Source organism: Panthera pardus, unplaced genomic scaffold (genome assembly GCF_024362965.1).
Source record: "Panthera pardus isolate Hobbes unplaced genomic scaffold, ASM2436296v1 HiC_scaffold_1, whole genome shotgun sequence".
Classification (NCBI taxonomy): Eukaryota; Metazoa; Chordata; class Mammalia; order Carnivora; family Felidae; genus Panthera; species Panthera pardus.
The window spans coordinates 86652355-86668262 of record NW_026526654.1 but is presented as its reverse complement, the minus strand read 5'-3'; the positions used below and the strand labels follow the sequence as shown (position 1 = coordinate 86668262).

General features: G+C 42.1%; 1 protein-coding gene across 4 annotated transcripts in view; it reads right to left on the bottom strand.

Annotated features, from left to right (window-relative positions):
• The window catches only part of MIPEP (mitochondrial intermediate peptidase), a 162744-nt gene that overhangs the window by 126294 nt on the left and 20542 nt on the right, over positions 1–15908 (bottom strand). For all 4 annotated transcript variants that reach the window (XR_002079609.2, XM_019447965.2, XM_019447968.2 and 1 more), the window contains exons 7-10: positions 15446–15602; positions 10408–10456; positions 8741–8801; positions 5270–5322 (exon numbers count right to left, since the gene is read on the bottom strand). Coding sequence is in view for 3 of the 4 variants with exons in the window: in XM_019447965.2 (XP_019303510.1) it covers positions 5270–5322; positions 8741–8801; positions 10408–10456; positions 15446–15602 (320 nt within the window). In the remaining variant the exon portion in view is untranslated. The remainder of the gene's footprint in view (positions 1–5269; positions 5323–8740; positions 8802–10407; positions 10457–15445; positions 15603–15908) is intronic.

Here is a 15908-nt window from a genome sequence, read left to right as displayed (position 1 = left end):
AAGAAACAGAAAGAAAAAAGATAAATGAAGCAAATATGGCACAGTTTGGATAGTTACTAAATTTGGGAGATGAAAACATGGGGTTACCTACGTTCTTTTTTTTTATGTTTTTTTAATTTTATTTTTGAGAGAGAGAGAGAGAGAGAGAGGGAGGGGCTGAGAGAGACACACACAGAATCCGAAGCAGACTCCAGGCTCCGAGCCATCAGCACAGAGCCTGATGCGGGGCTCGAACTCACTGACTGTGAGATCATGACCCGAGCCAAAGTCGGATGCCCAACCGACTGAGCCACCCAGGTGCCCCTACCTACATTATTCTTTATACTTGTCTTTATTTTGAAAGTTTTCATAATAAATGTTACTGGTTTTCAACACTGTCAGCACCAAGTTCACTGCACATACACTAGCCAATAAACTATACAATTTCACACATCATACAAATCTTTATTATCTTGAAATACCACAGAGTCATCTGTCTGTGAAAGTTCAGGGTTTCCTGAAGAGTTTAAAACAGAAAACATTCCTATTTCATTATGTGAATGAATGCTCTCGAACTTTTGCAAAGAACAGACAATACTGAATTCCACTTCCCAATAATATCTACAAAATACCACCAAAATTAATGAAGTAATACTCACTGAAACTCACTGTTGGCAGAAGAGAAATAAAGTTGACCAGCATTAAAAACAGACATCAAACACTGCCAGGACACTTGAAACAACTTTAAAATGATTACCTCTAGGGGACAGGGGCAAGGGGGAGTGCTGTGAGCAGGGACGGGTATGACACCAAAATTTCTCAGTGAGTACTTTTTAAAGTTGTTGTGACTTTTTGAACCATACGAATGTACAGCCTGTTCAAAAATCCCATGTAAATTTTAAATAAAATAACTGTATGTATAATTTTCATAATTTAAAGAGTGACTTTTCAGGGTGCCTGGATGACTCAGTGGGTTGTGCGTCTGACTTGGGTTCAGGTCATGATCTCGTGGTTCATGGGTTCGAGACTCATGTCGGGCTCTGTGCTGACAGCTCGGAGCCTGGAGCCTGCTTCGGATTCTGTGTCTCTCCCTCTCTCTCTGCTCCTTTCCCGCTTACCCTCTGTCTCCCTCTGCCTCATAAATAAATGTTTTAAAAAGTTTTGTAAAGAATGACTTTTCCTGTGCCATGAAGACTCCAACACTAAAACTTGAAAAAGAAAATTAAGATTTTTCTGTGCTCTTTAAGATTTCCATCGGTCACTCATGCCTCTATTTCCCAGGACCAACCCTGGGTGGTTTGAAAACACGTTAATTTCTCACCTCACTTGTAATAGGTTCTTTCTTTAGGCGAACATTTAAGAAACTTGAAAGGAATCTGAACATAAAAGCAAAAAAAGAAAGGTCCCAGGGGTTAACTTGAAGAAAAACTCAAACCAAGGAAAGCCTTCTATTTTTTGTTTCGTGTCAAACCACACATTTATTTAAGTCTTTACTTGAAAGCAGAGGAATTTAACAAGGATTTAGCAGTCCTCACGTCATTCCGTCCTTCCAACCTCCAATCCAAACTGTTCTGTTTTCGCTTTCTTTTCTCATCCATTACCTGTGCCTCTCAGCCTACTCTTGTCAATCAAGATTACTGAAATCTCAAGCCAAAACTCAATCATTTGCCTTTTAAGCTACTGAAAATCGATGTTTAAACCCCCCGATTCTTACGATCCCCTCTGAAGCATTTCGGCATCCCTTTTCTCGGCTCTTTGAAAGGAGTTAAGAGCCCAACACATGACCTAGTATGGACACTTGAAGTAAATTCAGTAAAGCGCCTGGTGGATACCAGGCAGGTTATACTGTGTTCCTGGAAGAGCTGGCGATTTCTTAACTCTAAGAACCAATAAGCCTGGTGGAAACTTCTGTCAACAAATGAGCGCTATGAAGACCTCCCAGAGGGTTACCCGCTTCCAACCAATCTGGTAGACGAAAAAAGCCATTCACGAATATACGGTATGATATTCTCTTTACGACTGGATTGCTTTTAATAAGGATTTCCGAGTACTGCTTTGGACACAGTCTTGAACAGTGGCTATTCGCCAATAATGCATTTGTCGAGAGCCCAGAGTGTTTATTTCACACGTAACCGCAAATGGAAAAAATAAGACGAACTTTGTTCTTAAGAGCGTTAAGGTATGGTTGACAAGACGTGTTGAACACAGGGGACCAAAGGAACACGTCGTTAAAGGTCAAGGGTGCCGCGTGGAGGCTGGGAAGTATGGTGGTGACGGGAAGCACAGAGGCTGTGGCAGACCCGGAGGTGTCGTGGACTCTTGGCGAAATTTCACAAGTGAGACAGCAAAGGAAGGCAAAGGGAACGCTGTTAGCTGCCAGACACAGGCTCTGTCTGAGACACAAAGGGATCTAAGTGCCAGATGCAGGGTTTCGGCTGGCTGAGGAAAACTGTAAAGGAAGAGGAATGGGTGGGAAAGACCAGAGGGCAGGGCATACCCAGCAAATAACCATGGGTGTGCACGTATTCATTGTTAAAGAAAAGCGGGCTGTGACCAGACGGATCCTAGAGGCCATGAATGACAGCTGCAATTCTATTTTGAAGGCAGTAGCCTTCAAGAGGCTGTGGCCTTCAAGAGGAAAGCGACCCGAGGTGAGCTGCCCTGCCCGCCAGACACAGGGTTTCCTCCTCCTTGGACAGAGTGATGCTCTGGGAAGCAGAGGCGAGGTGTGCTTCCCTGTCCCTGTGTCCCTCCTCTATCCTTAAAAGCTTGTCTGATGAGCATTTTACAACTAATTCGACATACTCATTACACTTGAGACGAGTGTTTTCTTAGAGGAGACTTCGGAGGGAAGGGACCACTCCTTCGAAAGATTTTAAAGAACACGTAGAAAGCATCTCTTAGAGCAGATCATCCTCTAGAAGAGTGTCCCCAGAAGGCCAATTCCATATAATCATGTTATTTTAGTACTCATAATAGCAACATTATCTCATTTCATCCTGACCTACAAAGTAGGGACTGTCATAACCCCCATTTTATAGATACCCTTGCTGAGAGGCTTAGAGAGGACAAGGAACTTTCTTTCCAAAGCTCATGGATACCTCATTAGCGGTGGAGCCAGGACTCACACAGGCCCCCCAGACTTCGGGGAACATACTCCAGACCACACTGCCATGCTGCCTGGGGTGTTGCCACTCAACAATTGCCCCGTGTGGACGGTAACCCCCGTCTCTGTGGCCAGTCCAGAGGACAGAGAACTCCCAATCTATCTGCGGGCTCAGAGATCCCTAAGGACTGACTCTAGAGTCAGTCAGCAACACAAAGACTTCGCAATATTGTACTTTCGGTAAAAACGGAGAAGAGAAAGTCACCACCTTTTATTCAGTACCTTTTATTTAAGATTACTATCAAACTTCTCAGGGATCTCCTACTCCTAATTAATGCTTATACTTTATAATTGATGATGTCTTTCCAAGTCTTCAAATATTCACAAGTAATTTCCACAGAACCACCACCTGGGCATCCTACACTTATAGAGTAAAGCTAAATAACAAATAAAAATCACAGAGCAAAACTCAGGAAGAAACAAACACATCTAATTTACATCACTTTCCACGAACAAAAAATTTTAAAAACCTTATATAGATATGGAAAGCATTAATAAAAAAAATTAGTGTTCTCTTACAAATAACCAAACCAAATCTCTCTTTGAAAAAGTTTTAGAAGAGAAATGATATGTTTTCTGTAACGATAAGGAGCAAGGTCTGAAGTTCCACAGCCATAAAACGCACCTGTGAAATGACTACATTAAGCTATAACATATTCTGGGCACCCACTGTGTATCATAATCAAATGATTACAGATTTTGAATGACAGCTTATGTGCTTCCACAGAGAAGGAGGCCTGTGCTGAGTCTGAAATATATATATAAAAAACGTAGCTGACAAAGTATTAGGAGACAATCTGCTTTGTAAGTAAGACTTGAATAATGCAGAGGAACAGAAAGACTTTAGAGCTGAATACCAAACTTAAGTATATTATTATCATGATGTATGCCAACATGCTTTAATGGAGAAAAAGGCACAAAACTTATTTTCGTCCACTACCTAAATCAATCTTAACTCTCGTGGTTAAAGCTGAGCAGCTCAAGAAGGAGCTGTAAGAGAAAAATGTTAAAAATCTGTTGAAGGGTAGGATTTGGAGGTTTTCAAAAATTCCTAATGCAGGGGCGCCTGGGTGGCTCAGTCGGTTGAGTGTCCGACTTCAGCTCAGGTCACGATCTCACGGACCGTGAGTTCGAGCCCCACGTCAGGCTCTGGGCTGATGGCTCAGAGCTTGGAGCCTGCTTCCAGTTCTGTGTCTCCCTCTCTCTCTGCCCCTCCCCCGTTCATGCTCTGTCTCTCTCTGTCTCAAAAATAAATAAACGTTAAAAAAAAAAAAATTAAAAAAAAAAAAAAAATTCCTAATGCATATATAAAGGTGCTTGGGACATAAACATTTCTAAACGTGCTCAATTTGTTTTTTGGGTTTTCTCGTTTTGTTTTTAGATGTGTTCACTTTGAACAGCCCTCCATATTTCTTGGGTTTACATGCAAATATAAAAATGACAGAAATAGGGTGTATTTAGGGGGGAAAACAAACATACCCACTAGTTTGCCATTATATAATCTAAGAGGAGACTACGGAACTGGAGGAGGACTTAAATCAAGTTAATGGTCCTAAATCTTAATTTCACATGTATCCTTCCAGATGTGCCAATAATATGTTGACAATATGTTCAAATAAAAATGAGGAAACATAAGAAAACCGTATGTCACCATCCCCAGTACCACTCTCTTCCTTCCTTAGTTCAACATATATTTGCCGAGCACCCATCCCGAGCCAGAAACGAGCGACAACCAAACTTCCAGCCCCCGAAACACTCCATCTAGTAAGAAAACCTGGAAACGACTCCCAGGAAGAAGCCAGATTCTAGACACCACACAGAGATATTTAAAAGTTTTAAACCAGGAAGTGACCCGAGCCATACAAGTATAGGCTTTGGGGGAGGGGTAGACTATACTAAGGCTGAGAGCACAGGTGTTAAACCAGACGAAGAATGTGTGGGCAAATGTTGGCAAAGGCCAGGGCAGGGCGCGGACTTGAGCGTGCACGGGCTTCTAATGCGGGCAACTGAGTGAGGAGATTACTCACGTTGCACGATTACTGTACAAAGTGCTCAATACACAGTTTCTTTCTTCCTTCTCATTTATAAGGGTTTCTCAAAACAAAACAAAACAAAACAACTTACCTCTCTGCACGAATCACACCGCTGTAGTAGGGGGGATCCCAAGGCATTAATTCCTACAATGGAAAAATCCATTGCTATGAAAATTATTGACTACTTCGCAATTTTTACCAAGAATTTAGCCAGCTTATAAGATGTAAACCATTATATCAGGTAAGTTTTTTAAAGACCCTAAAAATGCTCACCTCTTTATTTTGACTTCCCTATAATCAATGAGTACAAAGGCATAAAAAAAACAATGTCCCAGAATTTGGGGGGAAAGTAAATAATGTACAATGTCAACTTATAAAAGTCAACATTAATAGATTAAATTAGCCATGTTGAAATTTTTCCCAACATGTAACCCACGTATTTATCCATAAAACATACTGCAGGTAAGATTAGGGCTCTAAAGGTAAGATTAGAGTTCTTTCTAAATCTAAGCAGGAAGCTTAGGGTGGATCCCCAAAATGAAAGCAACAATTTCAAGTGTAACGAAGGGAGAATTAACTCTAATCGTGGCAAAGAAAATATGCCATAAAGAAGCATTGTCCTAATAGTTGGTTTTGACAACTGGTACAGAATACTGATGGGGAAAAAGCCTGAATCCCTGGAAGATCATCCTCCCCACAAACTGTCCAGGTGACAGGAGTGACTAACGGCCCAGGCTGTGAAGTCAGATTGCCTAGGCTCAAGTGTTCAATCCACATTACTGCACAATGTTGGAAGAGTCATTTCTTAAATGTTTATTTATTTTTGAGAGAGAGAGAGAGAGACAGCGCGCAAGCAGGGGAGGGGCAGAGAGAGACAGGGAGACACAGAATCCGAAGCAGGCTCCAGGCTCCGAGCTGTCAGCACAGAGCCCGACGCGGGGCCCGAACCCACGAACCGCGAGATCATGACCTGAGCCGAAGTCGGACGCTCAACCAACTGAGCCACCCAAGGCGCCCCTGGAAGAGTTATTTCTGCTCGCCAATGCTTTCCCATCTCCCTTCTACATGACCTGATTGCACCGCCCTGAACCCTGAGCCCACCTCCTGCGACTCTTGCCCTCCCTCACTGCACTGGTCTCCTCGTCGTTTTCCAAGCACAACGGGCAGCTGCTCTCTCTGCTGAAAAGGCTCTGCCCTACGTGACGTGTGCGGGGTACTGCCTCGTTTCTCCCAAGGCTCTGCTCAAGTGTCTTTTACACGAGAAGTCTTCCCGGAGTCAGCTAAGCATCTGACTCTTGATTTCAGCTAAGGTCATGATCCTGTGATTCGTGATTTCAAGCTCTGCGCTGACGGTGTGGAACCTACTTGAGATTCCCCCCACCCTCTCTCTTCCCCACCCTCCTCACTGTCTCTCTCTCTCTCTCTCGAAAGTAAATAAACATTAAAAAAAGGAATAGGAGGGGTGTCTGGGTGGCTCAGTTGGTGCTGACAGCTCAGAGCCTGGAGCCTGTTTCAGATTCACTCTCTCTCTCTCTCTCTCTCTCTGCTTCTCCCTGGCTCTCACTGTCTCTCAAAAATAAATAAACATTAAAAAAAAAAAAAAAAAAGGAATAGGAAGGTGAATCTGAGAATTACAGAAAACCACAGAAAAATCTTAAACAAGAGAGTGACGAGGTCAGATCTGCTTTTTGGCAAAATCCCTCTAATGGCAAGTCATTCATTCATTCATTCATTCACTCATATTTCAAGTAAGTGTTGAGTACCTACCCTATGTCTAACACTTAGCACATTGCTAAGCAGTCCAAATCAGGAGCCAGAACCAAAGGCTAGAAAAGTAGTTCAGCAACTACAACTATGGTCCGGGTGAGAAGTAAGAATGACCTCAACCAGAACTGTGGCAATGGGCGTGGAGAGGAGAGAACAGAGTTCTCTGGAAGGTAGAATCCACACGATTTGGTAAATGGTTATATGTGGGCAGAGAGGGGAAAGAGATAAATAACCCGAAGGGCTTGTTGGAACAGGACTGTAGGGCTGGAGATACAGCACGTCTCATGTGGGACTGGAGAGTTTGTATTTCTAACAAGTTCCAGATGCTGCTGCTGCTTCTGGTCCAGGGAACACACTTTGAGAACTACTGGCCTGGAGCAAATCCAGGTTCTGGCCAGGGTTGCAGGGTGAAGCGTGGTACCGTTCACGACGAGATCAGGCATTTCACAAATATCTAGAGAGTCACCTGTATACCAAATGTCTAGAGAGGATAGTTTCATACTAGCTTATAATAAAGGAGCTTCTGGCAACGTATTTTATCTTTTCTATTTCTATATTCACCAACATAAATTCTGGCCTATACCTAGCTTCCTAAGTGGATCTACCTACCAAGCCAAAGTTGCAGATGACTGACCCTAGTTACTTTGCTACACAGCTCCTACCATAAATTAACAAACTGACATGCTACTCTTGAAATTGGTGAATTTGCTAGGATTAATCTATTTCTTAGTGGCTGTATCTGAGAAACTGGAAAATAGTTTCTAAATCTGCAAGGCTCATTTCCCCTAGATGTTCTCTAGGACTTTGGCTCTAGCGGCCAGCACCAAAATCAAGAACTGCCAACGACAGGACCAATAAGAGAATAAGGCAGACAACCAGTAACCCAGTGAACGCCCTTGAACCAAATGAGAGCGAGGGTCCTAACACCTGGAATCCCATCACTTTTGGGGGCACACCATCACTTGGGCATCCTTCTGGACATAAAGACACTTAAGTCTGTACTATAAGATCATGCAATCGCTTAATCTTATGATTGAAAACACCACCTAAGTGTTTTAAGATGGGGTATCCTTTGAAGTCCACATCGATCTATTTAATTGAGCTCCATAAGTTAGCAAATAAAAAAGTAAACTGTAATGTTAACACTGATGGTTAAATTGCCACCTGCCAGATCAGTCCTCCACCGAGCTTCCTTAAAGGCTGCTTCAAACTGAGAAGCCCACTTTCCGTAGAATAGAAGCAGCCTTCACACGAGTATATATGAATATACATAGTTAATATACGTTTATAGGTGTGTGTACATGTATGAGTGTGTGTGTGTGTGTGTGTGTGTGTGTCTTATATCAACTAACCAACAAAAATACTGGATTGCCGAGAAATGTCAGATTCGGACGTATGGATCAAGTATTTCAATATTTTATTCACCAAACCCAAGAATCAGAACCAAGTCCAGGGATAACAAACAAGACTATACGTACCTTCAGCATATAACAAGAAAGTTCTAGAGTCAAAAGATAAGGACCCCAGCTGATAGATTGTTTACATTATAATAAAAATATTCCGCGGTGCCTGGGTTGATCAGTCAGTTAAGCGTCCAACTGGACCTTAGGTCATGATCTCACGGTTCGTGAGTTTGAGCCCCGCATCAGGTTCCGTGCTGACAGCTCGGAGCCTGGAGCCTGGAGCCTGCTTCGGATTCTGTGTCTCCCTCTCTGCCCCTTCCCCGCTCATGCTCTGTCTCTCTCTCTCTTTCAAAAAATAAACATTAAAAAAAATATATAAAAGTGTCACTTACAGAATTTTGAGGATTTAGTTTCATTTTCATCCCTCGTATCATCTCAAAGTCTCTTATAGTTCTGTAAAACAAGTTTATTAGGACAAAATTTTAATAATTACATTAATAATTTTGTTTATGTACCTTTCCGATGTTCATGATAAAACCAGAAGTCATTTGTAGTGCAAATGTAAGCCAGTATTAATCCACATTTTACCTGTGTTAAAAGGGATGTCAATATATCATTAGTAAAGTACTGCCATTTCTACCTTAAAAACATCCTAGCAGACAGATAAAGGTTTTGATAGTATTAAAGCCTGGGAAAATGAGCAATGTTACACAAACATGCAAAGTATTCACCAGAAAACTTAAAATAACTGCTTTTTGCTACACATTAAGAAGGTAAGAGACTAACAAATAACTTTCTACAAGAAAAAACATGAACAGAGATTATATTTAAGATTTCCATTCATATTTTTTCCCCAAAGAAAACTCTAGCTGGGCAATAATCAAATATGTGCTTAAAATTATAAAATATGAAGTTTCTGTTAGAATTAACACCTATATATATCCATAAAAATCTGAAGATATGTTTGCTCAAAATACAATCTATAGCTACAGAGAAGGGAAGGAAGAATACTAACACTTTCCTAATAAAGCAGAGTATATTCTCAACTAACCGCATAATTAATACTTCCTTTTCATTCTATCAAAGCCACAGTGATTCACTAGATTAAAAGAAAATTTTAGAATTTAAAATATAATCCAAATTAGAGAGGACTGGGTGCTAAGGAGTGAATTTATAATAATAGAAAATAGAAATCTGAGATAAATTCAACGTGTTGGTGGTCAAAAGGCAAAGGAAATTCCAGGCAGCATAATAAGGCAGCCGTGACATGCCTCCTTCTGGAACCGTCGGTCTCTGAAGGCTGCCGGAGTGTGGCCTCTCAACAAAGCACGAGAGAAGCACCGGCAAAGGACAAGTGACCCGATCAAGAATGGAAGGCAGGGCCACAACAAAGGAACTCAAATGGGGAGGCAGATCATTCTTAAGATCAAAAACACAGCTCAATCGACCACATCCATGAGCCATGTACATGTAGGCCAAAAGAAGAGAAACACGACTTTATGAGCTTGTAACATTGGTGGCAGGAGTCGAAAATATATAGTTCTAAAAAGGTTTGGAAAACATTTTTTAATTACACATCAATGATGGGTTCCTAAGACAATGAACTGGTTAATCAGAGGGGACAGCCTAAGTTTTCAAGACTGTCACCTTGGGAAGACAGCTATGTGCTTTCAAAGTATTCCTCATCGTTAATCCAATCTCCTGACTCGGCCATGGATCTGACTCGATATTCCCACACTTACATTCTTAATAGGTCACCTTCAAATTTTTTATAAATTTATATAAAGGCACCTGGGTGGCTCAGTCAGTTAAGCGTCCGACTTTGGCGCAGGTCATGATCTCACAGTTCATGGGTTCGAGCCCCACATCAGGCTCTCTGCTGACAGCTCAGAGCCTGGAGCCTGCTTCAGATTCTGTCTGTGTCTCTCTCTCTCTGCCCCTCTCCTGTGTACGCCCTGTCTCTCTCTGTCTCTCAAAAATGAATAAAATGAATTTTAAAAAAATGAAAAAGAAGAAAAACCTACATGATACACATCTGAAGAGTAGTACAAAAACCAACCTTTCAGAAAGTTTGTCTGATAGCTTCTCAAGGAACTGCATGACCGTCTCTAAAATGAAATCCAAAAGAAAATGTCTTTAATTACATAAAATATAATGAACATACCTGTTAAAATTAGAATGTAATAGTCATAATCTATACACTGTAATGTCCTTAAAGAGATCATTTTCAAATGCCCTCAAAGAGATATGTCGGGGTTGCTAACATATCCTAGGCATAAGTATTTCCAAATGATGATGATCAGTTTATCAGAAAACAAATTTAACGAACATAGTAGTAATCCAAACCCTTCGATTATACCCCAGAGGAAGGAGTGAAGGGGGAGGTTAAAAAAAAAAAAATCCAAATTTTCAATGTGTTTCTATCTACTCATATGTGTAAGAGAAAAAATACGTTTCTTAGACCTGCTTAATTTTGCCCGAGTTTCAAAAAAATAGCCAGACTCTGATTTGTTCATAAAAATCAGTGTAATTTTGAAGCGTGAGTCATTGAAAATTAGATTTTAAAAATCAATGTTTTTCCGGAGAGCTATATTTCTTTTTTATATATAGCTGCAGAATAATCTATTCAGGATCAACACCAAAAGAAAATAAACAAAATTAGAACCTTAGAAATTTAAGCTCCACTAGGATTTTTTTTTTAATCACTTAAAGACTTCAGCCATAGTCATTATATACTACAAACTCATAAAGGCAATATGGTACAACTATCATTATTTCCCATGACGGGGAATTTTTCATGTGTACTTTTGAATTTGCCACTTTCCGCCACTGATTTATGTGTAGAGTTTTCACATGCGTTTTAGAGTTTGCCACAAACACTGTTTTTATATTTTCCAGATGATCTTGTATATGGTTTTAAGTTTCTCGCCGTCTCCAATTTATCTCCTTTCTGAGTAAAATAAAAGCCTGAGAAAAGAACGGAGGTTAACCTAAACCAAGAAGCTCTGGGGTTTCTTGCCACTATTGATATTTAACAGGCCTTGTAACAGTAATCTTGGAAACACTGCCCATGTGCCATATTAAATGGTATTAGGTCTTTTAGGAAAAAAACATTATTTCATTAAAAATGAAAGCTTATGTTAGGATATCATACCAGCTGCCATAGAGAAGTATGTTCAAGTAAGTCTGTGCATGCTTTTATTTCTAAGTGAGATTTTTACTCACTTTCACCCATTTTTGTTTTTCTAGCTATCTTACATGTGAAAGATCTACCTCAATCTACCTGGAAAACTGTCATATTAAAAAGAATGAGGGGCACCTGGGGGGCTCGGATAAGCATCTGACTTCAGCTCAGGTCATGGTCTCACGGTTCGTGGGTTCGAGCCCCGTGTCAGGCTCTGTGCTGACAGCTCAGAGCCTGCAGCCTGCTTTGGATTCTATGTCTCCCTCTCTCTCTGCCCCTACCCCACTCATGCTCTGTCTCTCTCTGTCTCAAAAATAAATAAACATTAAGAAATAAAAACAATAAAAATAGGATAGGATAGGATAGGATAAGATAAAATAAAATAAAATAAAATAAAATAAAATAAAATAAAATAAAATAAAATAAAATAAAAGGTTTGAAAGCCCCTGAAAACAAATAAATGCCTCACTGGAAAATTATTTCCTAATTCGCCTGCCATATGAGTGCCCACCTTAACCTTGGTTTATATCCCTTCCCACCTCCTTCTCTCTGCTGAAAGTTCACCATTTCTTCACCACCGATTTCCAGTTTCACCTCCCTCATAAAACCCTCAGCAACTACATAGCATCTGACAAACTTCCCGAACTCCTAAAATCCTCTAGCATTGTTTTGTCTATACTTGCCACTCGTTTGACACTGAAAAGACAATGACCTGCGTTACTGTTTATATTTAGATCACTGAGCTCCCCAACTAAATTTTAAATTCCTTAAGGACACAAACTCATATCCTCTGTGGCTCTGTGCACAACAGCGCAACTCTAACATACGACCATGCTAACCACCTGGCGAGCAGTGGATTTGCTGGCAATGATACCTGGCATTAGCCGCTGCAAGTCCGGTGGGTTGGAGAATCCACACTGCTCACCCCAGCAGTCAATCCTCGACCTTCTTTAGATTTCACACGTCCTCAGCATTTGAGTCAGCTGATCACTGTCCTCCCCTTCAGTCACTTCCTGGCGTGGCCTCCAGGACCACCCACTCCGTTCACTTTCCTCCTCTTTCATTGATGCTCCTTCTTGGCGGCCACTACTGGCTTTTCCTCATCTCCCTGACGTCTTAAACTTGGGAGAGCCCAGAGCTCAGTCCCTGGACTTCCGTTCTTCTTCAAATGCACTCACTCCCATGGACACCTCAGACAAAGTCATGCCCTAAAATACAGACCCTAATTTATCTCTCTGGCTCAGAGCCCTCTCCTCAACTCCTGCCTACTCAACATCACCATGTGAACACCAATTGGCATCTCAACTTAACTTGAACCAAACGAAGCCTCCAGTCCCCTCCCTCTTGGTTGACAGTAACTCGCTATGTCTTTTCAGTTGATCAGCTTAAAAATCTTGGTTCCCCTTCAAAATGCTGTGTCTCTAGAATCTGACACATCCTATGACTCCACTGCCACCACTTTGGTCAAGCCGCCATCTTTCTCATCACGATTACTGCAAAACCCCTTCTGACAGGCCTCTCCTCCACCCTTGCCTCTCTGCAGCCTATCTCGGTGTCAGCAGGACATGACCTGCCATCAAAATGTAAGACAGATCACCCTACTTCTCTGCTCAAACCCCCAAATGACTTCCCATCTCACTCGAGGAAAAGCCCTGAACACAGCTCCTCCTTGCATCTGCCTCCACCTCTTCCCGCTCCCCTCGCTCACTCCACTCGCCACTTTGCCCTTTTTGCTTCTCAGATGTGTCCAGCTACCTAGGGTCCTCTGCCCTTTCCATGCCTCCATCTGGAACTTTCTTCCCCTAAGAGCCACAGGCTTATTCCTGCACCTCCTTCAAGTCTATGCTCATTTGCCCTGCCCCTAGTCCCGTCAACCCTGTTTAAAATCTACACATGTTCACATTCCTTAACCCCTTCCCCATCCAGTTTTCTCTACAGCTCGTATTAACTAATAAAATACTGTGTTCTTTACCTATTTAGGTCGGTCTTATCTCCCTTACAGAAATATAAACCGCTCCAGAGCAGGAATTTCCATCTGTGTTACACACTGATTTATTTCTAGGGCCTACAGTAATATCGACACATCATGGACACTCGGTAAATACTTGTCAAATCAATGGCTGATGACAGAGAATGAAGATGATGCCTTTTATACATCTGTTTGGTCTCAAACAGCCTACAAAGACCATACACTTAGGGCATGGGTTTAGGGTTCAGCCCTGACACTTTTTGGCACAATAACTAACCCTGGGTTCCTATCCTATCAAGTGGATACGAACATCTACCTCACAGGGCTGTGGAGGCACTGAATAACGGCCCAGAGTAAGCACCATACTATTATCACAGCTGACCCTTGAACAACACGGGTTTGAACAGTGTGGGTGCACTTACACGTGGATAGTTTTCAACAGATACAGTATAGTACTATAAACGTGCTTTCTCTTGCGATGTTCTTACTAACATTTTTCCTCCGGTTTACTTTATTATAATACAGTACATAATACATATAACGTACCAAATATGGATGACAAACTGTTTGTCATTGGTTAAGGCTTCCAGTTGACAGTGGGCTGTCAGTAGTTAAGTTTTGGGGAGTCAAAAGTTACATGTGGATTTTCAACTATGAGGGGGTGGGGGGTGTCAGCACCCCTGCACTGTTCAAGGGTCAACCGGACATAAAATAATAATAATAAAACATCCTAACAATCTGGTGACCACAACGACCACAGAAAAACACAAATTGTTGTACGATCTATTTAGGAGCTAAATGGGGTGTAACAAATTGTTCAGAGACAAGGGTGTCTAAGGGAAGCGAAAAGTGAAAAGGCTTTGTGAAAGAGGTGGGTTTGGGGCTGAACACTGAAAAATGTATAGGATTTGAAGAGACAGATTGGGACGGGGGAGCTGTTCCCCATGCAGGGAACGGCATGAGCAAAGGGGGGAGTGAGATGTGCCTATGGCTTCGCAGAGAGCCTCGAAGGGTCAAGGGAGACGGCTGCTTGCAAAAGAAATGGCCATTTTTAAGAACACTCTGGAGAAGACAGGAACATACTAGAGAGAGAAGGGATACGCACGGAAGGAATAAAGACAGAACAGAATCAACGATGTGATCTTCCGCCCACACAGAGTTCATTTCCAGCGTTCCCTCTCAACCCGTGAAGGGCACGTCCGCCCAGATGCTCAACCGGAAACCAAGGGTAGCCGGCACACCGTGTCCTCCTCCCTCTCAACCCACCACCAAGTCTTGGAGGTTCCAGCTCTGACAGGTATCTTGAACTGAACAGTCCCAGCATCACAGCTACCCTGCTCCTGACCCTGTGTGAACTATCACGGCAATTTAATCTGCCTTTGAACAAACCTACCATATACGCTTATATTTGTACTACCGTGTAACGTTTCCTTTATATACCATAAATCATAAAGAGCTCAGCAGAGCACAAGGCAAGACTTTCACAAACCCCAGGATGCTTCTTCCCACCTTCCCATCCAGCACTCTTCCCTCTGAAAAGGAGGTTCATATACCCACATGCTTTTATAGTCCTAGCCTATATTCAACCTTGTCTTCAGCAGACACATTGATCTTTCCCCTCCTCTCATCCTAATCCTAACCGACGTGGTTGGGTCGAACACAGAAACCGGCTGACTTAAAATGAACAGAATTTAAATTAGCATCAGTGAAAATTTAAGTATGACTTCACTCTCGACGTGCACAAGAAATAAACTACCTCGGTTGGAGAGAATATATTTCCAATTACTGGCTCTATTTAAAGGTCAGGTCTATCTAAACAGGCAGAAAATCTCAATAAATGGGGCTCTGAGGATATTAAAAAGAGAATGCTCATTTAGAGCCACGTAAAATAGAAGCGGAGTTTTGCGAAAATCCTGTTTTAAAAAGCTGGGTAAACGAGCTTACCTGGACTCTGGGCTAGTGTTCCTTGCAGAGCTCTGTGGGAGTACGTGGAGTACCCCACTAACTTTGCCAGCAGGTCTCTGTTGCTGAGCAATTCCTCCAAACATCTCAACTGACCAGCATTGGGATGAAGAAAAATTTTATAAGCGGCTTCTCGCACCTACATTTAAAGTGTAAATGGTAGAAGGTATAATAAGTACCGTGACACGGAGGCCCACGCAATAAAAATATAGGCTAACTCTCACCCCCTCTCTTCTACCGGTGATCACTACTTTAAAATGAAAGTAAGCCACCTGGGTGGCTCAGTCAGTTAAGCGTCCGACTTCAGCTCAGGTCATGATCTCATGGCTCGTGAGTTCGAGCCCCGAGTCGGGCTCTGTGCTGACAGCTCGGAGCTGGGAGCCTGCTTTGGATTCTGTATCTCCCTCTCTCTCTGCCCCTCCCCAACTTGTACTCACGTGCGCTC